Below are 24,002 nucleotides of genomic sequence, written 5' to 3'. Positions count from 1 at the left end.
AAAGATTCCTGAGTTGGTTTATTTATTGTTCTGCTGTGATTGAACTGCCTGAAACAGCGGCCGCAGAGCCCTTTTTGTGCTTTCATGGAGTGCTGTAATTAGAGGGAACCAGCTAAAACAAATGCAAATGAAAGTATTTACAGTTTCCTTCCTAATTCACTGGCAGTGGTCCCCAGCAACTTGTTAGTAATCTAAGACAGTGGTTCCAAAACCTCTCTGATCATCAGAATCATCTGGGAGCTTAAAAAAATTACCATCTTGGGTTCTATCCCAGACGTACTTCATCTGATCTTTGGGATGGCACCTGGGAATCTGCTTAAAGCAAGTAAGAGACACTGTGGAACATTATGTATACACTGCAGTAGAGGTTTCAAAAGGGTGGCTTAAGGGCAGTGTTTGGATTAAAGACGTTTTTGGCTGGTTCACTCTGTATTTAATTTGAATTAGTTACCAATATTTAAAAATGAAAAAAGAAAAACGAGCTTGCACATTAAACAAATTCAGATTTCCTGCTTCTCTTGAAAACAGAAGCTTTGGCAATTCTGTTTCCAATTCCAATTTCCCAAATGGCAGCAGCTGACTGCAGCTGGGCAGCTTCTGACTCCATTAAATGGAAAACCCTTTCCTGCAGTCCCTCCCATTTAACTCATTGACTGTTACCTGCTTAACCCCTCTCCCATTTAACTTATTTGCATTACCTGCTTAACCCCTCCAGGCATTTGCTTTGTGAGCCTTGTGTTAAACAGAATGGGACAGAACAAGCTAGGAAAAAGTCAAGCTGCAGAGCACTATGCATAATATGACCTCTACTTATTAAAACAAAACATTATGTTCATGCAGTAGGATAAAAGTCTGGAAGAAGGGGCACCCGGGTGGCTCAGCTGGTTTAGCGTCCAGCTCTTGGTTTAGGCTCAGGTCGTGACCTGGTCCTGGGATTGAGCCCAGCATCAGCTTCCTGCTTAGGAGAAAGTCCGCTTCTCTCTCTCTCTCTCTCTCTCTCTCCCCCTCTGTCCCTCCCCACAGCGCGTTCTCCCTCTCTCTCAAATAAAATCTTAAAAAAAAAAAGAAAGAAGAAGAAAGTCTCCCCAGGTAATCCAGACGACCTGTCATTTTTAGGAACCACTGGTCCAGAGGTCCAAGGCAGACTTGGTGTGCTGAGGAGCCCCTGGGATGCTGGTCAGAAGCCAGCTTCCTGTCTCCTGCGGCATTGTCTGTGGGGAGGAGGGAGGGCGCACTAGGGGTCTGCATGTTTAACAAGCACCCCAAGGGATTTTAACAGGTGATCTGATAACTACACTTTGGTAAACAATGGCCAGAGGTAGGCTATGAGGGAAAGGCCTCTATGACATTAACTTGAGGTATATCTTTGCCGTAGGGTCCTTGTCTTCCCTGAAAGAGGGTGAAAACAAGACTGAAGAGGGTCAGTCTGAAAGATGGACCTAAAAGCTCTATGACTCAGAAGAGCCTGACTCACTCAGGCCTCAGTCTGTCAATTATTTCTTAAAGCATCTAAGACCCCACGCTTTCTCAGTGAAGTGGCTTATAGCTACCAATTATGAGCAATTGTCTCTGAAGGCACCAATTCTTACAGCAATTCACTTGGGTACAACTGTGTGGTCTGGAGTAAAAGCAGCAGTGAGTCAAGGAACTTAAATCTGTTTCTGGCTCCAAAAATGCTTTATGATACTTGTCCTTTGTGCATCTTAGTCTCTGGGTCTAAAATTAGCACCCACATTCTTCCCAGGCATAAGTGAGATGGATGAGGTTTACAAGGGTAGAGGCTCTGTCTCATATTGGTCAACTCTTAAAGTTCCTGGGACAGATGAACTGCACCAATGCCGTATTCTTTAGGCTCTTTAGGACCTCAATTAAGCAAATCCCACAAAGCTATTTATAGGCCTCATTTTTCTATTTCCCTCTCTCCCTTTTCCTGTTTGAGGAAGAGTAAATATTGGAACCGGAGAGCCTGATCCGAACAGGGAGAGACAGCGGCTCCATGTTAATTTCCTACCTGTTGGCCTCTGTGCCTGTCCCCCGCCCCTGCTTTCGCAGGCGGAACCCGGAAACTAAGGACGAAAACTTGTAGCTTTAGCTTGAAGAGAATTAATAGAAAGAGGATTCCGTGGATGTGAAAGTCTTCCTGGAGACGCTAAATAAACCAAGTTAGAGAATTACTCAATACAGTTTGTAAAGACACTTTTCCCACGGTTTTGTATCTTCCAATTTGGGCGGAGGGCAGGAAAGGCACAATTCTTGGAACTCAAATAAGGAACAGAAATTCCTAATTTAGCCTCAGAAGAGAAGTCTCTGAAAAATACTCCACCAAGGAAAACTTCAGCGTAAAGTGATACCTCAAAGAAATACATGCCGGTACCCGTAGGATCATACATTTCACAGATGTGCTTCGAAAATCATTTCTCAAAGCAATCCGTCATACCAGTCTTTGGCGTAATGAAGGCTGCCAGTCCTGTGGTTCCATCATCGAGCTACGTGACTCTATAACACCACATATGTAGAACTCAGTACATCCGAACTGGCCACAAAGATAGTACCAGATGGTGATGTAATTATGGTAAAGGCCCCATACTATTCACCTGTCCTCGCAAAACTTCTGCAGACATGAACCTCGTTGACACAAAGGAGCTCTTCTGAAATGTGGTTTGGAAGGGTTTTATATCTGGCCTACTTCGCTTTGAATTATTCTTTCATTCACCAAACAGCTGTTCCAGGTTATTGTGCAATGGCTAAGCAATTATTAATAAAGAGCTTATAGTCTAAGCTTTCAGTCTTTTGCATGATGGAGGGCCGCCTTTGAGCCTAACCACACAACTCTGACTGCCTGATGTTTACATTAAATACTGAGCTGAAGAGAAGGAGCCTTTCAGGAGTGTTTTTTCAGGCATGTTACATTTAGAATTAAGACCTGCATTGAGAAGAAGGAAGCTACTCGAAAACGTGACAAGATTCCTAAAGTTCATAATGTATATGTAAAATTCTGCAGTTTACTATAAGAGGCACGACGAAGTACTTTGAATAAATGATACACTAACAGCAGTAGTGAACTCCCGACTCTGAACCACCTTTTTTTTCCTTTTGCGGCGGGGGAGGGGCGTGGCGGTGGCGTGGATAGGCCACCACCACTGCATACTGCTTGCTTTTGCAGTAAATAAGATTTAAGTTGTTTAGTCGGGCAAGTTGTAAGGGGAAAGTCAGGCCAAATCTAGCTTCTTCACACTGCTGCTGGAGTCACGCTAGCTTGCGGGCTCCACACTCAGATCCCCCAGACCGGGATCAGGTTGCCGGCACTTTATCAGATGTTTCTGAGCACAGAGTGCTGTGACAAACGGGGATGGGGTGAAAATGATCCAAGGGTCTGAAAAATCCTAAGCCGGGGGAGAGCCTCTTTTTTTCTTTATATCCCCACAAATTCTGATACGTTTAGAAGGGACTCATACATTTAGTTACTGAATGATGAATAAGTGAAGGGAAGGAAGGGTTTAATTGGTACAGATTATCTAGATTTTCGGTTTCCCAGACTTCCTTCTTCTGAGCCCACTTTGTTGCTATCTTCCCGTCACTGAGCAGCTTCAGCTGAGAAAGGGTGAAAGGGCATGACAGATAATGGCAAACCTAGCGGTCAGTTCGCTAGCCTGCTTGTGTAAAGGCTTTCCTGGAATGGGGTGGCACTTCAGGTAGAAAACAGGGAGGAAGAGTCTGGCTCTTTATTCCAGAAACTGCTCTTCCCGCTTCATTCGGACATGCTGATGGATATGCCACGGTGGGCTCCCACTTGAGGCTTCAGCCGAGCACCGCTGTCAGTGCGTTCTAGGAACTGATAGGCTGCGTCTGTTTGCTCACCGTGCGTGGCTTCCTCAGCCCCCTACACATCTCTAGAACTTGGTCTTGGGCCCCCTCCTGCTCCGCCCCTGTTCTGGCTGCTTTGTTTTTTTCCACTGTTAGGTTCAGATCCCATCTGTTCATTTGTGTCTGACCTTTTCTTTGCCTGGCTCTGATGTGTGACTGCTACAACCTCTCCATTCTCAACTGCTCATGGAGTTACAGAACCCCAGCTAGGTTCTGGATCTTTCCCTAGCCTTCTCCTCAGTCTCTCCCCTCCCTTCTACACTCTAAGCTTTGCCTTAAGCTTTTCTGATACTAGTTCCTATTACCATCTATAGCCTTAATTTCTGACAGAACTGTTATCTCCTCTTTTCCCAGTAAAAGCTACATAGCTGGAACTGAGTGACCCCTAAACCTAGAGGAAGTTATCGCATTCAATCATCAGTTTCCTTGTCCTCTCCCTGACTAAAGTTAAGCTTCTTGCAGGCATGCACCCTTATTACTCAATAAAATTGTAATGAATATTCCCAAAAAAGGAACCCTGGAGGGTGGCCTCATTGCACATCGCATCTATCAAGTTTTACTCTGAAGTTAATGAAGTCTCCACCAGCCAGACTCTAATAAAGTTGGAACTAAGTTGACAAACTGGTAAGTCCCTCACAAATTAGAAATATATGGGCAGCATGGGTTAACAATGGGAAACCACATGAAGGAGTGTGCCACGTGAAGCCACATGGACCTGGCTCTGAATTCTGACTCTCTCTCTCTTTTTTTAAAGATTTTATTTATTTATTTGAGAGAGAGAGAATGAGATACAGAGAGCACGAGAGGGAAGAGGGTCAGAGGGAGAAGCAGACCCCCCGCTGAGCAGGGAGCCCGATGTGGGGCTCGATTCCGGGACTCCAGGATCATGACCTGAGCCGAAGGCTGTCGCTTAACCAACTGAGCCACCCAGGAACCCTGATTTCTGACTCCCTTAACGAAAGGGGAAACTACTCTGAGGCTCAGCAGTCTCACTGTAAAAGAGACACTAGCTTGCTAACAGGACTGTTGTAGAGACCAGAGATAATGTACACAAAGCATTGGGTATATTTATTCTTGTTATTGGAGCCAGAAAACTTGTTTACCATTCTCAGCTTTACTACTTACACTTAGTACCTATGTGATCTTAGACAAATCACTTAATATATTTCAGCCTTTGTAAAAAAAAAAAAAAAAAAAGGGACGCCTGGGTGGCTCAGATGGTTAAGCGTCTGCCTTCGGCTCAGGTCGTGATCCTGGGGTCCTGGGATGGAGTCCCGCGTCGGGCTCCCTGCTCCGCGGGAAGCCTGCTTCTCCCTCTGCCCCGTGCTTGTGCTCTCTCTCTCTCTCAATAAATAAAATCTTTAAAAAAAAAAAATATATATATATATATATATTTCAGCCTTTGTAAAATGGGGAGCATAACATCATCTTATCTCATGGGTTGCCAAGAAATTCAAATAACATATGCAAAAAATTATTTTATAAACCTTAAGGCACCATAAAGATGTTAATGATTACTATCATGTGTTAGAAAATTAAATATATCTTTGCTCTATGGCAGGTAAGTTAAAAACAGAACAAAACAAAATCCTAATAGGCAACAAAAGTAACGTTAGATATTTTTGGTTAATAGGTTGGTTTTATGCTGATGTATGCAACAGAATTTATAAATTATTAAAATAGGATAATTATCTCTTCCATTACTTGAGTCAGGCTAGCCAGGAAGATTGGTTACATAATTTATGGAGAACTCTTTCTAACCCTCTATTAAAAACAAAAACAAAAACATGGTGATTTGGGATTATAGCAAAACACTTTGAAACTGTACCCCATCATCCTAATATAAGAGGTATCATAACACTTTTTTTAATCCCACAAATTGGTCTAATCAAAAAAAATTTTTAAACTCCCAGAACAGCTGGCCTCCGTATAGCTCTGGAGAGTGAAGACAGAGGTCCAGAAGCCACAGCACCCCACTGGGCCTGGAGGCAGAGTCCCTGAGACCCTTGCAAATCCCCTGAAAACACCCTCCTTTTTGAAGGTCATGTCTCCCAGTCTATGCAACTGTTTATATGTATTTAGAAGAATAAAGGCCATTTTTAGACAGTGGTCCCTATTCTTCAGGATTCCAATTACATAATTCTACAAGGATCCCCTTGAAAACCAATGAAGGCTTTTCCTGAACCTTCTCTGAGACACACACTAATGAATGCAATACTTCATTGCTCCTGTAAGATTCACTGCAGGGCTACTGGCAAACAAACTTTTCTTCCATGAGCACAAACTTGTTTCCTGTATTAAAAACGAGAAAAATCATTCCATTGATACAAAGGCCAATTTGAGCCGGCTGCAAAATACAACAGTGGAAATTCTCACTGCAACGTCTTTCTCATTGTACAGTATCCTAGTTGCCGTAAACACTGCTAGCTGGTTTTTTGCTTTTCTTTTTGTCCTTCTATAAAACTTTAGTCTATTGAGTCTTATTAACCAGAAATCAAACCTTCTAAAAAGGTAGAGGAAATACAGCTTAAGGATGGCATAACAGGCAAAGATCAGTTCTGGTCCCAAATGAAATTATGAGGTCATTAGATAGGCATACTGTAATAAAACCAAGATAGGATTTGGAAGGGACCAAAAGAACCATTGTCTCCTGAAAAAATGTAGAGAACATATCTGGTTAGGTTGAAAGAACAAATGCTGCATTTTGATATGAAAATTGCTTTCACATAGAGAGATTCTTAAAGTACCCCCCCAAAATTGTATTTTAAAAAACAAGTTCATAGGGGTGCCTGGGTGGCTCAGTCGTTAAGCGTCTGCCTTCGGCTCAGGTCACGATCCCAGGGTCCTGGGATTGAGCCCCGCATCGGGCTCCCTGCTCAGCAGGAAGCCTGCTTCTCCCTCTCCCACTCCCCCTGCTTGTGTTCCCTCTCTTGCTGTGTCTCTCTCTGTCAAATAAATAAATAAAGTCTTTAAAAAAAAAAAACAAAAAACAGGTTCATAGTACTTTCACCATTTTACCAATTGGGATATGAACAGTATCAGATTCTGAATGAGATTTTAAAGAGGCAATAAGACAAACAACCAGAACAGGACTTCACATTTTCTCTATTCTATCCTTGTGCTTGTTTCTCTTTACCAATAGTTTTTATCCCTAAAATAATCTAACTATAGGCCTGATGAAAGACTGCAGGGGACGTTTTTATTGGGTGTAGAGAAACTCTTTAAGTCTGAGATTTAGAATGTACAGCAGCAGGAGCAGGAAGTGAAGAAGACCGGGGGGAAGGAGAGGACCAATGCAGCACGGCTAGGGGCTGTGCAGGAAGGCAGACTGGATCCTGGGGAGTTCAGCGTCAGGCAAATCACATCAATGCCAACTACAAGGCTGGAAAAAAATTGCAAAACAAAACCAAACCACTTCTACCCCCCCAATAAAAAACTCACAAATGAACCAATTAATCATTAAATTTTATCTCATTTTAAATAAGTTATAAAAAGTAGATATTATAGGGCAACCTCCTGTGTCCAGGGCTGCAGATGAACGAACTAGCTTTAGCTTGAAGGGATCATCTGCTCGAGAGTGACTGGTCACGTTGCCTGGGGGCACAGGCCAACTCAAGACTCTGCTGGTACCTGTGGCTCATGCTCTCTGCAGAGGCATATAGGTAGCATCCCTTTGGTTCCTTACAGATCAGTAAATCTCGATTTACTGATTTACTCCAGGCTTTGCCTTGTGTCACATCTTTCTGCTTTTCCAAAGAGATGCCAGGCCTGGGCCATTTTGCGAAGTTTAGCCAGATTGGGTTTAATCTGTGGGAAGAAAGAGAATAACTTCCGTATGCAGCATGAAAAGCCAAGGAGCATATAAAAATTTCCTAATTATGGCTATTCCAATCTGTTCAGATTTCTAATTTCTGGCTTCAGAAAAGATGAGAGATTTCCTTAGGATAAGTGGGGACTGTAAACTCTAAGTCTACATTCCCATTTCTTCAGGAATAAGGACAAAACTTTTTTCACTATCACGTGAAACAGTAAGTTTTTAATGGAGTAAAGTCTGCTGGATGCATCAGAAAACAAAAGTACCAGAAAACTCCATGCAAGGAAAGACTTTCTAGCCCTTACAAGGAGAGGCAAGCAAAAGAAAAGATTTTGGAAAGCAGCAACATGGACATTCCTATGATGCTCTCATGTTCTGTTTCATTTAAGATTATAACAAGAACAGAAAATGTTCTTTAATTTAAACCACTCTGGGCCTTTATTGCATTATCCACATCATTGTTCCTGGGCTGCTGAGTAATCAAGGCCAACCATAATGTGAAAATCTAAGCTTGGTTTCCTGCCTGATGATCCCCAAATCATAACTCTAGAGATCCTTGGAGATGGCTATCATTCCCAGCAAGGGCACCGCTTCCAGCAAGTACCGCCAAGCACACGGCTGCTGAGACTGTATTTGCTAGCAGTGGATTTGCTGTGTTTCTACCCACTGTCTGGAGCCCCACAGAGAACTTCCACATCTTATCGAACCGACAGCCAGGAGGCAACAGATGTTCGGGGTATGTCAGTCTGTCCATGTGTTAAGCTTATAAAATACAAAGGCATCCTGTGTGTAATCTGACAGTGCAGCCTAAGCTCCATGCTGAATTTGAGAGAGAAGATGAAATGGTGAGATTTTACATAAATAAACTTTCAATGCATACTCTTCAAAACTGCCGTACTTTGGAGAGGACTAGGGTAGACTGCATTTGGCAAACAGGAGCTGGCCAGGAAAGAAGGGACAAGCCCCGCCTCCTCCCCTCCTGTCGCTGTCACTGTACCTGTCCTTCCTGCCCCAAGTGCTCCGTGTCGGCCAGTGGCAGCATCGAGGGCCTCCCATGAGCACACTGGAACGGCAGCCGGCACCGGGACAGGCCCTCAATAAGGCGGCGGCTCTCCTCTGGGCTCAGCCCGTCATTAAACTTAATGGCCCCTAAAAGAAAGACAGAAACAAGAAGGTTATGGTGTGTATAGTGGGAAACTAATCCTGACCCTGGGCCAGAGCCAAATATCTGGGAAAAGTGAAAGGTTTCTTAGGCTTCTTCATGTGACTTTAACACTGCTTGAAATTGGCACTTACTGACCATGGATGAAACTAAGGCTTCAGGACCTACCTGTCTCTCAGCTTCTCCTTATGGAGTCATTGTCTTTCTAATCCCTCGAGGAGGCATTCCTTAACTTGTTAGGAGTTTGCTTTCAGAGTTTTTCTCAAGAGGCAGGGGCAATATTTTCCTACTTCTTACAGGTTGTGAAATCAAGGTCATCTTTTAGCCAATCTATCACCAAGATCTCTGATTGTGCCCTACAATGTCCATTTTATTTGCTTTTTTCTATTTCCATAATAATCTTCCTGATCTAGACTCTCATGTGGTCAGAACCTGCCTTTATGTATGCATTAATTCTCTCAGGCAACAAATATTTGTAAGTATAGACTTCGTAGCAGGAGCTATGCCAGGCAGTGAATGAGACAGATGGTCTCTGCCCTCACGGGCTTATGATCTAATGGGTCTAATAGGTGAGAGACAAACATTAAACAAATAATTATATGATAATTATAAATTTTTGTTGTAGGCTTCTGATTTTTCTTACCAGCCTAATTTCTTGGTATCCTTGGTATTCTTTGCTGCTCCTCATGTAACTAATTTGTTTCTGCCTTTGAGTCTGTGCACAGGCTATTTTTACCTCTTGTGGTAAACTTCCCTTCTATCCTATGAATCCATGTCCCTCAGCTCATTCAAACTTGACTCAAATGCATCTCCTCCATGAGTGACTCCTCCACTCATATATGTCAGTCAGAATTATGGTCAAACGTATGTGTTGGTATTTTGCTTTGTAAAAGCAATTTTTAGTGTTCACTTTTGTGTATCCAGCTTCTTGATCCAAATTGTACCCTCCAAGAAGTGAGTCATAAATGCGCCTTCCACTTCTTCCATAACTGTTATACCCCTGCCAGTTCTTAGCATTTGGAAGCACTCACTAGCTGGTGTGTTGAGTCTTACCGTGGCAAGCCTGGGATGCCAACACCTTCTGGACAGTCAGTGGCAAAGTCCCTTGGATGGCTCCTGTGGTCTGGAGTAGCTAATGCATAAACACATTCTTCATTAATGGGAAAAGGAAATGGGACCATAGAGCCTTTTGTGTGTGGTGCCTCTGTGCGAAACCCCAAAATAAGAGAAAGGGCTTACCTCCACTTGTTCTCGAATAAATTCCTACAAAGCAGAAAGAAAAACAGGCTTTACTCTACTGTTATAATTGTCCTTTTATATCCTTTTATAGTTTAAAAAAACACCTCCTAAAGAAGAGCGTTCCAGCAATATAGCACTTAGGTGCAAATAATTTATTTGTTGTGAGGCACTCTGAGTATGAAAATACCAAGACAATTTAATAGAACTCCTACTGAATAGGAGAATATATTTAGCTACTGAAACCTCCTCCACAGATCACTCATAACTCATGAGGTTATGTAAGAGAGCAGCCTTGATGATTCAACTGAGTCTAAATATCAGGGAGGCTTCTCACTAAAAGGCTGTTTGTATTTATGATCTTAGCCAGAACGAGTGTAATATTACACACAAACGGAATAAATACATAACGATCATCAACACAACTGGGCACTGAGTCTGACACTTAGATATATCATAAACATAAACACTCACTTCAGTTCCCACAGACTTTTTTTTTTTTTTTTTAACAATTCCCTTCAGGTCAAAAAGCTTATTTTCTGAGGCATACTGTTCAGAAGTTTCTCCTCACTAGCATCTTGTCCCTCGGGTAGCCTTTTTAGTAGTTATCCCTGCAGATGTTAATATTTACAAAAGGACTTCAAAGAAATTTAAAGCAGACGCTATTTTTCATGCTACCAATCTGTTTAACCTCTGGAGATGAAAAACTGTTTTGAGATAAGGCACATTTAATACTTTCTTTATAAGAAAACACCAGATTTTTTTACTCCGAGACCTGGTGATGTATAAATCACCTTCCTAAGAGTACAACATGATAGATCGTCTTTTTAAACCAGACTCAGAAAATTCTCCCCCTTTCCTCATACACACTCTAGTCCACCATGCTTGTAAAGGAGCACAAGTTAACTAAGAGCTAGGTGATAGATACCAAGTATTTTTCAAAAGCCATGTACTTTTCCAAACAAATCTACACAGAAGGATGTCTCATAATACCTGACCCACTAACAGAGCTCAATGTGGACAGTGATCAAACCTAACGTCTTTGCCATTTTCTCTTGTGCTTGTTCATCTGGGACTTGTGAAATACCGTTTTTTAAGCCTGGTCAGGGGGAGACAGATCATATCCCCTGTTCTTTCACATTTTAATGGTTTAATTAATGCTAGATAGTTTAAATAATATTAAAAAGGCTCATTCATCAGGCTAGAGGACAGAACTTTATAGAAAATATTCATGAGCTTTCAACTATCAAGATCCAAGCAGCTACCTCCTTTTTTAAGACACCCAAACTTCCAGCTTCTTCCAGAATCAACAAAATCTTTACTGATCAGTGTGACTTAACATAGTCAAGATTTTCTGAAGCCATAAGTTGTATTTCAATTTGAAGTAAACTCCTTACCAGTAGTCTTTGAAGTCACTTTGGGAAAAGTTTTTATTATAATTTTCTGGTTAAATACTTAGGGATTGAATTACAATAAAAGATTCTAACAGATCCTATCTTTTGGATTTAAGACAGTTTGGAGGAGGAGCCTTGGAGAACAAGGCTGTGTTGGGAAAAAGAACACTGCAGAAAGCAAAGCAAAGGCTGTCTGATCAAAGGGCAATTTTGGAAGGCTAAACTCTTGGTAATCCAAAAGCTGGCACTATTAACTGCCTCTTCCTCTCGAATGTCTTCTCACCCTTAGCCTACAGACATGCTTAAGTCTCTCCCATCTGAAAACAATCAAAAATCTTTCCTCAACCCTGTGTCCTGCCCCACACTTCAGACTACCCCTAACCTTTAGCTATCACCCTCTCTCTCTTCTTCTGAATGCAGCCAAAGATCTTGAAAGAGCAGTACCTAGCTCCATCTCCTCTCCCTCCACTCCCTCCTGGACCCATAGCAATCTGTCTCCTGCACCCCCACTCCCAGGAGCAGATCCCACCATGGCACCACTGTTCTCGTGATTGCCAAATCCAACTTTTCAAGCTTTATGGCTATTGTTGACCATTTCCTTCTTGCTTAAAACTTCCACTGGCTTTAGTGATCTACTTTTTCCTGATTTTCTTCCTTTCTCTCTGACCAATTATTTTCAATCATCCTTTCCGGTTTCTTCTTTTCAGCAGTAGCTTTCCAGACCTTTGCCAAAACATATGCACCCTGAATGCTGGTGTCCCAGCAACTCCACCCTTTGCTCTCCTCTTTTTATTCTTCATATTCTCCCTAGATACTCTCACTTCCCCTAGACCCTTCTCTAGCTTCTGATTTCATCAAAATATATACACTGTTAACTCCCAGAGAGGTACATAGAGCCCAGGTTTCTTTCCCAAGCACTAGATCTGTAAGTCTGCCTAACCATTAGCAAATCTCCACTTGAAGGCGCATTCAATGCACCTAAAGCCAGGCTCATAATCTAACTCCCCAGCAGGTGCACTCCTCCTCCTCTACTTCCTTCTTCTGGCAATGGCACCACCATCCTTCCAGTCATCCAAGCTAGAACCTTCAGAATTCTATCTTATCTTTTCTCCTTTATCCCTTTTATACTTTCTATTGCTCAGGTCCTCTTGATTCTACCTTCCATCTTATGTTGTTGTTTTTTTTAAAGATTTTATTTATTTCTTTGAGAGAGAGAATGAGAGAGAGAGAGAGTACATGAGAGGGGGTAAGGTCAGAGGGAGGAGACTCCCCGCTGAGCAGGGAGCCCGACGCGGGACTCGATCCTGGGACTCCAAGATCAGGACCTGAGCCGAAGGCAGTCGCTTAACCAACTGAGCCACCCAGGCGCCCCATCTTATGTTTCAAATATATCCCTCCTCTCCATTCCCAATGCTATTGACTTAGGCCCTCATCCTCTCCTATTTGAACCAGTGCAATAGCCTCTCAACTACTCCCCCTGCCTCAAACCTTTCCCGTATCAATCTATCACATAATTTATCCAAATTGATCTTCTAATTTTTTTATTTTTAGATATGAATAAAGCAATTCAGATTTCTGGAAAAATGGTAGACTGAGTTCATGTGGATTTGCCTGTACTCCAAACAGAAAGAGTTAGAAATAAATAAGGAGTAGAAACCACAGTGAATTAAACAGGACACTATGAAAAAAGAACAGATAGATTTGAGAAAGAACCTAATCATAATTCTGGAAGTAAAAAAATACAGTCACTGAAATAAACTCAGCGGATCAGTTAAACATCTGATTAAACAGTAGGTGAAGAGAGAATTTAGTTCACTAGAAGATAAATGAGGGAATTTCCCAGAATGTATCACAAAGAGGTAAGACAATGGGAAATATGGCAGAGAAGTTAAAAACATAAGGTCCAGGAGACATCTGACAGGATTTCTAGGAGACGAGAGAGAATGGTGGAAGAAGCAGTGCTTGAAGTGATGATAACTGTACGTTTTCCAAATGGAAGAAGCATGATGAATCTCAAGAAGGAAATGGAAACAAGATATATCATGGGGAAATTGCAGAACCCAAAGGCAAAGAGAAAATCTTAAAATCCACCAGAGAGAAAATTAGATTACCTACAAAGTAATGATAACTAGGTTGACAATGGACTCCAATGGCATATAGAATGTCAAAGTAATGGAATGTTCTCAAAATGCTGAGGGATGACTGACAATGTGGAATTCTGTTTTTAGCTAGACAATCATGCAAGTGTGAAGGCAAAAATAAAGACATTTCAAAGACAGTTTATGATTTTTTTTTTAAAGATTTTTATTTATTTATTTGAGAGAGCGAGAATGACAGAGAGAGTGCACATGAGAGGGGGCAGGGTTGGAGAGAGGAGCAGACTCCCCGCTGAGCGGGGAGCCCGATGCGGGACTCGATCCCGGGACTCCAGGATCATGACCTGAGCCGAAGGCAGCCGCTCAACCGACTGAGCCACCCAGGCGCCCGACAGTTTATGATTTATGAACTTTTTTTTTTAAGATTTTATTTATTTATTTGACAGAGAAAGACACAGCGAGAGAGGGAATACAAGCAGGGGGAGTGGGAGAGGGAGAAGCAGGCTTCCCACCGAGCAGGGAGCCTGATGTGAGGCTCAATCCCAGGACCTGGGATCATGACCTGAGCCGAAGGCAGACGCTTAACGACTGAGCCACCCAGGCGCCCCATTTATGGACTCTTAATAAAATAACTTTTAAAAGATTTTGGTAAAAAGAAAGCCGAACACGGAATGAACAGTAGGATTCAAGGATCAACAGTGAGCAAAAGACTCTGGTGAATATTTTGGTTAATCTAAATAAACATTGGCTAGCCACATGCAGAAGAATGAAGCTGGACCATTTTCTTACACCATACACAAAAATAGACTCAAAATGGATGAAAGACCTAAATGTGAGACAGGAATCCATCAAAATCCTAGAGGAGAACACAAGCAGCAACCTCTGTGACCTCAGTCTCAGCAACTTCTTGCTAGACACGTCTCCAAAGGCAAGGGAAGCAAGGGCAAAAATGAACTATGGGACTTCATCAAGATAAAAAGCTTTTGCACAGCAAAGGAAACAGCTGACAAAACCAAAAGACAACCAACAGAATGGGAAGATATTTGCAAATGACATATCAGATAAGGGGCTAGTATCCAAAATCTATAAAGAACTTATCAAACTCAACACCCAAAGAACAAATAACCCAATCAGGACATGGGCAGAAGACACGAACAGACATTTCTCCAAAGAAGACATACAAATGGCCAACAGACACATGAAAAAATGCTCAAAATCATTTGACATCAGGGAAATACAAATCAAAACCTCAATGAGATACCACCTTACACCAGTCAGAATAGCTAGAATTAACAACTCAGGAAACAACAGATGTTGGCAAGGATGCGGAGAAAGGGGAACCCTCCTACATTGTTGGTGGGAATGTAAGCTGGTGCAGCCACTCTGGAAAACAGTATGGAGATTCCTCAAAAAGTTAAAAATAGAGCTACCTTATGATCCAGCCATTGCACTACTAGATAAGATACAAATGTAGTGATCCGTTTATAGCAGCAATGTCCACAATAGCCAAAGTATGGAAAGAGCGCAGATGTCCACTGACAGATGAATGGATAAAGAAGATGTGGTGTATACACACACACACACCACACACACACACACACACACACACACACACACACACACACACACACACACACACAATGGAATATTACTCAGCCATCAAAAAAAGAAAGAAATCTTGCCACTGGCAACAATGTGGATGGACCTAAAGGATAGTATTATGCTAAGCGAAATAAGTCAATCAGAGAAAGACAATTATATGATTTCACTCATATGTGGAATTTAAGAAACAAAACAGAGGAGCATAGGGGAAGGGAGGGAAAAATAAAACAAGATGAAATCAGAGAGGGAGACAAACCATAAGAAACTCTTAACCATAGGGAACAAACTGAGGGTTGCTGGAGGGGAGGAGGGTGGAGGGATGGGGTAACTGGGTGATAGACATTAAGGAGGGCACGTGATGTAATGAGCACTGGGTGTTATATAAGACTGGCGAATCACTGAACTCTACCTCTGAAACTAATAATACACTATATGTTAATTGAATTTAAATTTAAAAAATAGGGCGCCTGGGTGGCTCAGTTGGTTAAGCGACTGCCTTCGGCTCAGGTCATGATCCTGGAGTCCCGGGATCGAGTCCCGCATCGGGCTCCCTGCTCAGCAGGGAGTCTGCTTCTCCCTCTGACCCTCCCTCCTCTCATGTGCTCTCTCTCTCTCTCTCTCATTCTCTTTCTCAAATAAATAAATAAATAAAATCTTTAAAAAAATAAATAAATTTAAAAAATAAAATAAACATTGACTATAAAATTAATGACTGCTAAGGAGATTAAAAACAAGGTGGAGTTAAAATACTGAGCAACAGCATGGAAGATGGGAGGAGAGTGATGGAAGATAAAGGGTTGTAAGGTTTTTATACAGTTTAGGGAGAAGAGAGAAACAAATTACCTGAAAGTTTGTTAAGGCTGAAATTCAAGGCTAATCTAAATGAATACAATGGAATATGTAACTTCTAAACTAGCAGAGGAAAAAAAAAGGAGAAATAAAGAATACTCTAGTAGAAAACCATAAAGGAGGAAAGAAAAGGCAACAAAGACAAAATAAATTGTCTGTTGTAAAAAATAAAGTGTAGGGCGCCTGTGTGGCTCAGTCCATTAAGCATCTGACTCTTGATCTCAGCTCAAGTCTTGGATCTCAGGGTTATGAGTTTAAGCCCCACAGTGGGCTCCACACTGGGCATGGAGCTTACGTTAAAAAAAAAAAAAAGTGAAACACATAAAGTAAGAAGTATGGTTCTCTTCAACACCTCCAATGTCACATCCCAGCAGCAGCTTTCCAGATCTTTACCAAAACATATATGTAGAGGATGAAATGCAAACTACCTAGCAGAATAAGTTAAATCCCTTTATGACTTGGTCTTGATGACCTATATAGCCTCATCTAGTCCACCACTACATATATATATCTTCATTCAAGCCATATATACTGGTAGTTCTCTAAACACAGGATCTGCTCCATGTTTCTGATATTGGTTGTTCTGTCTAGAATGCCCTTCTCCACTGTTCTGTACTTGGCAGGCTCCTACTGTTCTACTTGGCCTTTTGGCTAAGATCTTAGTTTTCATTTTTCCTAAGGAAAAAAATAGCTTTTCTGTGATTTTTCCTAAGGAAAAAAAAATAGCTTTTCTGTGATAGTTTCCTTGACCTCCATCTCCCTGAACATGGTAATCATTCTGTATTTCCATAGCACTTTTGAGCATACTCTACTGGCCAAATTTCATTATATTTATAATTACTTAAATGTCCTTCCTCTTCACCTTGAGTTAATTCATCACTGAATCTCTAGCACCTGGCACACAGCAGGGATCTCATAGATGCCTGTTGGATAAAAGATGAATATAGAGAATTTCTAAAGAAAACAGGAGGTTACCTTCACTCAGCAATTTCCTCAACACCTGAAGCTCTGTCTTACCTCCACGATACTCTGGGTCACAGGAGATCTTCCTCTTCGAAGTTCATTGGCTTCTCTTTCTACAAAACAGAGTGGTACTTTTCCTACAAGGACCAGAGAATCACTGATGTCTGGAAATATAATTTCAAGGCCCAGATCTTCCAGATTTTTGTGGTAACACCTAGAGAGATAACCTCAATTACAAAAGTATTACTTCATTTGCATTTCAGTACTAGTTCCAAACACTGAATAGTTTCTCAAAGCAGCCACAAGTTTTACACTTGATCTTAGCCAAAAGGCCAAGAAGTGAGCCACAAGTTTTAAAAGTTGTACTGTTTTTCTCATACTTATGGTCATTTGTTTAGGATTCTATTAGGCAAATTTCCTTTTTTGAATCACAATAACTTTCTTTTTTTTTCTCTTTTCCATTGAGAGAATCAATTTGTTTCTAAGTCCTGCTCTGAAGTTTTTATTCTTCACTGAGGAATTGCTAACTTCTCATTGCTGGCATTTCAAGGAGTTTGGCACAAATAAAAGGGCTGAGAATGTTTTGAATCAGCATTAAAGCAGGGAGGTAATTAACAGCCCTAGGAACTGAGAAGTCCTGATTAACGGCGTGTAAATAAATGGATCTGCCTCTATTATAAATTATGCCCCAGAGAAGAAGATTTATTGGCAGTAGCATATTCCCAAACCTGACATAAATTCAGAGACAATTCTTTTTTATTTTCAGTAATTTGTGCTGCTCAAAAGTGGGAAAATGCCCTATCTTGTGATTCACCATATGATTTACCCCTTCCTTGAGGCCCAGTGTTTTACTTTCTTCCCAGTATGATTATGGTAATGAAAACTAAGAATCTAGAATGCACCAAGGCAAAGCACAATGGAAGCAATTACTGCAGTAATGTTGCTTTCAGAAACAGCACAGCATAAACACGGACTTTTCCAAGAAATGGTAAGAGTATTCTAAGCCAACTGCTGGAAAAAATTATCAAGGAAACTCTATCCTATACTCAACAGCTGTGATATAGTGGAAATAAGAGCATTTGGAGTCAGAAGATCTGCATCTAGAAGCCTGCTCCACCACTCAAGAGTTGTTCTAACCTTGAACAAGTTATGTAACCTCCCTTTGGTCTCAGGTGCCTCATCCGAAAAAAGGAACAATAATTATACCTCACAGAATTACTGGGAGAGCTTATACTATAAGCATCACATCCTCATGGTGGTACCAACCGTAAGAGTCTCCTTTGTTCCTCTGTCACTCTTATCTCTAGTGGAGGACTTACAATGGAAGACAGTAATTTTTTCCGACCAGAGCCCTGTGGCTGTTGCTTCTCATAGGAATCTATTGGAGAAAAAGATGAATGGCTTAAAGTAGGAAGGGAAGTCTTCCAGAATCAGATTAAAATAAGGCATGGTAAGGTATAGCCATGTTAATTATTATTATGCTTAATGATACCTTCAATGTTCAGTCATAGGCTTTGAATTTCCATTATTAAAGTCAAACTAGTAAATATCCAGTCCATTTATTCATTTCACCAGTATTTTCCAAAACAAGAAATTTAAGACTTAAGTCTTACATCGAAATGAACAATGCAGTGTTCCTGTAGATAGTCAATAAATGTGGTTTTAATAACAGGGGGTGGGGGAATAATGTTGATTAATGAGGAAATAACATTGGTTTACTATAAAATCCTATGGCTCAAGAAGATTTCCCCACTCCTTCAGCAGGGTTTCCCAGTCTCTGAAGACAATTGGCTAGTACTGTTCTCAAATGGTCCCGAGCCTATAGCAAGTTTTCCTAATGCTAATTTTACCATATCTTTCTTAACAATTAGGTCTTCATCTCATAAGGAAAAGTGAACGTGGGAGTAGTATCATTGCCATTCTAGTCCATGAACTATCTCCCTAGGTCCTCCCCTAACTTTTTGACATTAGTTTTCCATTACTCGACCACAGGAGTAAAGATTTTCCTGGGATTTTACCATTTGGAGAACATACTACCTCATGATGAGAAAAGAGGGTAGCAAAGATTAAAAAGCACATACTGACTTTGGAAAAACATATAACAAGTTAGTGATATTGGTTGTCTCTAGGGAGAGAAACTAGGTGGGATGAGGAACAAGGGTAAAAAGGAGACTTTATCATATTATTACCTTTTACACCTTTCAGACTTGAACTTACTTGATTATACCACCTATTCAAAACAAATTTTATAATAGAAATAATATATTGGGTCTTCTGAGCTGGTGGTAGTCTCTGCCTGATGAACTGTGAAGAAGATATATATATACCAAGATCATATGGGAATACAGAGGAGCATATCTTTATGCTGCATATCATGATAAAGTAGCCTAATTCTTAGGTACTCAGCCCTTAGGGTCAATGATAAATGTATGGCAAATATATCTTTGACCATGTAATACCACCAAGTTTGAATCAGTAAAGTGAATCAGTACGTTCTTTCAGTTATAAAAGAAGCCAAACCAGAAGACTTCAGCTTAATTTTTTAAACATATAATTCATCTTTCCTCACAACAGTCACAGTTAGAAAAACTCCTTCTGTATACAAATTCAAGTTCTGCAGGGGAGTCTCAAATCTTTTCTATTTCCAAACAGATCCTTACCAGTAATCAGCTGCTCTAAACGGACACGCTCATGGGCAGCATGCTGATCCACTAAGACTAGCAGATTTCCACCTAGAAGATTAGCAAGGATTACTAGAGTTTCAAATTCTCAGATCTAAATAATCATGTTGTGTGGAGGGGGAAAAAAAGGTTAATTCAAACTATTTAACAACATAAGCATAAGGGAACCATACATACTTAGTAGTAACAACTGTATCTTTCATTTCGTAAAAAAATTGAAATTATGGGGAAAACTACAACAAATTTATCCCTGATGAAAAACTCTTTAGTTCACGGTATTTCATTTACAAAACAAGGTTAAAGCCCTATATTCCTAATGTTTAAATACTGATCCTGCTTTATTAATTCAAACTGATACAATGAAGGACCTTAAACACATTATCATAATCAGCTGACTTTGATTTGCAAGCTACTCTGGAGCCTACAAAGAATGTAATTCTAGTACACTTTGTTTTTCCCCAGAGAGTACACTTTTAATAAATGACAGATGTGATTTTCTTTAAGAAACATTATAACCAAACATATAAATTCAAGTTCTTGGTTTAAATTATATAATAATTATGTATTTTAAATTTAAGGGTAATTAGAATTTTTTTAAAAAACAGGCTTCTTCTGGACAATTTAAACTTTTCTCACAAACCATTGACATATTAAAAAGGTGGCCGCCAGATCTAGTACACTTTATTTTTTTATTTATTTTTAAAAGATTTTATTTATTTATTTCACAGAGAGAGAGAGCATAAGCAAGGGGAGTAGCAGGCAGAGGGAGAGGGAGAAGCAGGCTTCCTGCTAAACAAGGAGCCTGACGCAGGACTCGATTCCAAGACCCCGGGATCATGACCTGAGCCGAAGGCAGACGCTTAACCGACTGAGCCATCCAGGCACCCCTCTAGTATACTTTAGGTCAGAGGTCAGCAAATTTTTTCCGTGAAGGGCCAGGTAGTAAATATTTTAGGCTTTTTAGGACATATGGCTTTTGTCACAACTACTCAACTGTTCCTTTTGAACCAAAGCAGTCACAGACAACATGTTAACGCTGTAGCTTGTGTTCCAATAAAACCAATAAAACCACAAATCCAAAATTTGTGGATACTGAAATATTAATTTCATATCATTTTAATGTGTCAAGAAATATTATTCTTTTGCTTTTTTCAACCACTTAAAAATGTAAAAACCATTCTTATCTCCCTGGGTGCACAAAAGCAGGTGATGACTGGATTTGGCCCTCAGCCATAGTTGGCCTTGTTTTAGACTCAGGCTTCTCAAACTTTGATGGGCATACAAATAACCTGTGGATCTTATTAAAATGCAGATTATGATTCAGCAGATTAGAGATGAGACACAGGATTCTACAATTTTTTTTTTTAAGACTTTATTTATTTGAGAGAGCGAGCGAGCATGAGCTGGGGGGGGAGAGGGAGAAGCAAACGCCCCGATGAGGAGAGAGCCCCATGCGGGCTCCAACACAGGAGGCTGAGATCACGACCTGAGCCAAAGGCAGACGCTTAACCAACTGAGCCACCCAGGCGCCCTGAGATTCTACAATTCTAACAAACTCCCAAGTGATGCCATTTTACAGACCATGCTTTTGAGTAGCAAGGCTTTTGAGTCTCAAGTGCAAGAGAGAAGGCAGAATGTCCTGACCCAAAAAGCCAAACCTACAGGAAAATCCCTTTCTCACTGACAGAACTGACTCTCAATTACGTTAATACATCTTTTTATCTTGTAATTTTATTACTTTGGGCCAAAGGGTTGAGGTTTATTGCTATTGGCTATATTGAAATAAAAGTTCTCCTCTTTAATTTGATCAAAATAGATAATTCCTGTTTTTCCCATTTCTACTAAAGAATCTAATGTTTCTATGACACCATCAAATTCATGGCATGAGAGTTTAAGACTTAAAGGAAAAAAGGAAATAATTTTTCTGACAGCATGTTCAACCACAGGAATAGGCCCCAAAATGTTGAATTTTAGATTCCTTTGAGGATATGAGGAGTTGCAGCTGGTTGTGATGAGTAAGGAACATCCTGTATTGGGCAAAACAATGGAATAAATAAAAAATTGTGAGGGAGTAACCTCAAACTTAAAACTGGAGTCGGTGTGAACTGCCAAGAGTCAGGGACCCTAGGAAATCAATTCTGTACCTGATGGTGGCAGAATGATTTATAGTCTACATAGGGTTCACAACATTTCCTATTCCTTGAATAAAGCAGAATATATGAAGGTAATTTAATCTGACATGTCAGAAGCTGCATTTTTTATATTCTAACACAACAGAATAGCAGTTTCATAAGGGCAAGGAATTTTATCTGTTATGTATGTATAATACATGTATAATAGTACCATTTATTGAGTGTCTGAGACAGAATAAATGAATGAACCCTTATTCTTTTGGGTATCATAACTGAACAACTGTATTTTATCATAGGTGGAAATATGCAATACCAAATGCCAACTTATGATTATATGGCATTAATTTCACTATAATTTAAAACAATATATTTGATTACAAAAATATGTAAAATATGAAAATAAGTCAATTATAGGAATAAATTGCTTTAGTATTCATGAGTGACAGTAAAAACACATTTTGATTAAAAAAAATGTATTTATCTAAGAGTACTCTTTGGTGGTATCTAACTAAAGTTGACCATTGAACAACCTGGATTTGAACTGTATGGGTCCACCTATGTGCAGATTTTTTTCAATAAGTATAGTACTGTAAATGTATTTTCTCTTTATGATTTTGTTAGTAACAATTTCTATAGCTTACTTTATTGTAAGAATACAGCATATAATTTATATAACATACAAAATAGGTGTTTATGTCATTGGTAAGGCTTTGGTCAACAGTAGGCTATTAGTGGGACGCCTGGGTGGCTCAGTCGGTTAAACGGCTGCCTCCGGCTCAAGTCATGATCTCGGGGTCCTAGGATCAAGTCCCGCGTCAGCCTCTCTGCTCGGTGGGGAGCCTGCTTCTCCCTCTCCCTCTCCCCCTGCCTGTACTCGCTCGCTCTCTCTCTCTCTGACAAATAAATAAATAAAATCTTAAAAAAAAAAACAGTAGACTATTAGTAGTTAAGTTTTGGGGGAGTCAGAAGTTATATATGGATTTTGATTGTGTGGGGGCTTGGGGCACCTCTGCATTGTTCCAATGGTCAACTATAATCCAATGATAATACAGAAGATCAAGAGAAATTTAAATAGGTCCCTTTTGCTTCTCTGAACCTCTCAGATTTTGTGGCTACACTCATCTCAGGTGCCATTAGTAGAGATTTTGGTATTAAACAACAAAGAGGGGCACCTGGGTAGCTCAGTCAGTTAAGCGTCCGACTCATGATTTTAGCTCAGGTCACGAGCTCCAGGTTGTGGGATCAAGCCCTGCATCGGCTCCATGCTCAGTGTGTGCAGAATCTGCTTGAGATTCTGCTTGGGATTCCCTCTGCCCCTCCCCCTGCTCACTCTCTTTCTCTCTCAAATAAATAAATAAATAAATAAATAAATAAAATCTTTAAACAACAAAGAATTCCAGGTAATCAAAACCTTGGAAAAAATCTATTTATTTTCCCAAAACAGTAAAACTACTAGAATCTGACTTTCACTCATATTTATAACAATTATGATAGGACTTTTAATTTGCCTTTGATCTATTATGACATTTACGAAATAAATCTACAATGTAAGCAATGTAAAAGGGAATACTTTGAAATACAAAGAGAATAAACTGCTTTTAAACTTCCAAAGCACTCCCCTGCAGGTCTACCTATCTGGACCCAAACCCTCCACTGGTGCTCAGGGCTCTCAGCCACCTACACTATCAAGCATTCCTTGTAAATGTGCTCAAGAGTCTTCTAGTTTAAAAAAAAAAAACAAACCCTCCTTCAGTCCCTCTCTTCCATGTCACAGATTTCTGAGTCTCTCCTGGGCATCTCTGTCACCTGGTCCTGCAAAGTCATCCATTCAATTATGGAGGTCGGAAAACGAGGAGTCATCTTTGATTTCCCTTGCCACACCCAATGCATCACCAAACACTGCTGACTTTATCTCTTACATACCTTTCCAATGCACTCATTTCTCTCTAGTCCACCCTGGTCTTTGTAAACTATCGTTTTTAGATATTGCAATATCCTCCTACAGTCTCTCTGCAGTTACTGGGACTCTACCCCATCCCCAACCCATTCTCCATACTGCAACCAGAGCAATATTTTCAAAGTACAAATGTGATGTGACATGTGCCACTGCAAAAACAAACAATAAAAAAAGAAAACAAAAACTTTCCATTGTTTCCAATTGGTGTTGAGACCAAATACAAAGCTTGTAACTGGCACTTAAGATCTGGCT

The 24,002-nt window shown here is 40.4% G+C and overlaps 1 protein-coding gene across 6 annotated transcripts in view; it reads right to left on the bottom strand.

Moving 5' to 3' along the window:
* Positions 1–7,318: 7,318 nt before the first annotated feature.
* Positions 7,319–24,002, bottom strand: part of MLH3 (mutL homolog 3) — a 28,411-nt gene continuing 11,727 nt past the window's right edge. For 5 of the 6 annotated variants that reach the window (XM_027569541.1, XM_027569540.2, XM_027569542.2 and 2 more), the window contains 7 exons: positions 19,641–19,712; positions 18,247–18,358; positions 17,035–17,194; positions 10,080–10,103; positions 9,894–9,972; positions 8,676–8,827; positions 7,319–7,671 (listed from right to left, as the gene is read on the bottom strand). In XM_027569541.1, coding sequence (XP_027425342.1) covers positions 7,576–7,671; positions 8,676–8,827; positions 9,894–9,972; positions 10,080–10,103; positions 17,035–17,194; positions 18,247–18,358; positions 19,641–19,712 — 695 coding nt within the window. In that variant the 3' untranslated portion in view covers positions 7,319–7,575. Of the gene's footprint in view, positions 7,672–8,675; positions 8,828–9,893; positions 9,973–10,079; positions 10,104–17,034; positions 17,195–18,246; positions 18,359–19,640; positions 19,713–24,002 lie in introns of those variants that run through there. The other variant, XR_003515633.2, reaches the window with a different exon arrangement.

This window comes from Zalophus californianus, chromosome 6, assembly GCF_009762305.2.
Source record: "Zalophus californianus isolate mZalCal1 chromosome 6, mZalCal1.pri.v2, whole genome shotgun sequence".
Taxonomy (NCBI): domain Eukaryota; kingdom Metazoa; phylum Chordata; class Mammalia; order Carnivora; family Otariidae; genus Zalophus; species Zalophus californianus.
Note: the sequence above shows the minus strand (reverse complement) of the source record. Positions and strands in the feature narration are given on the sequence as shown.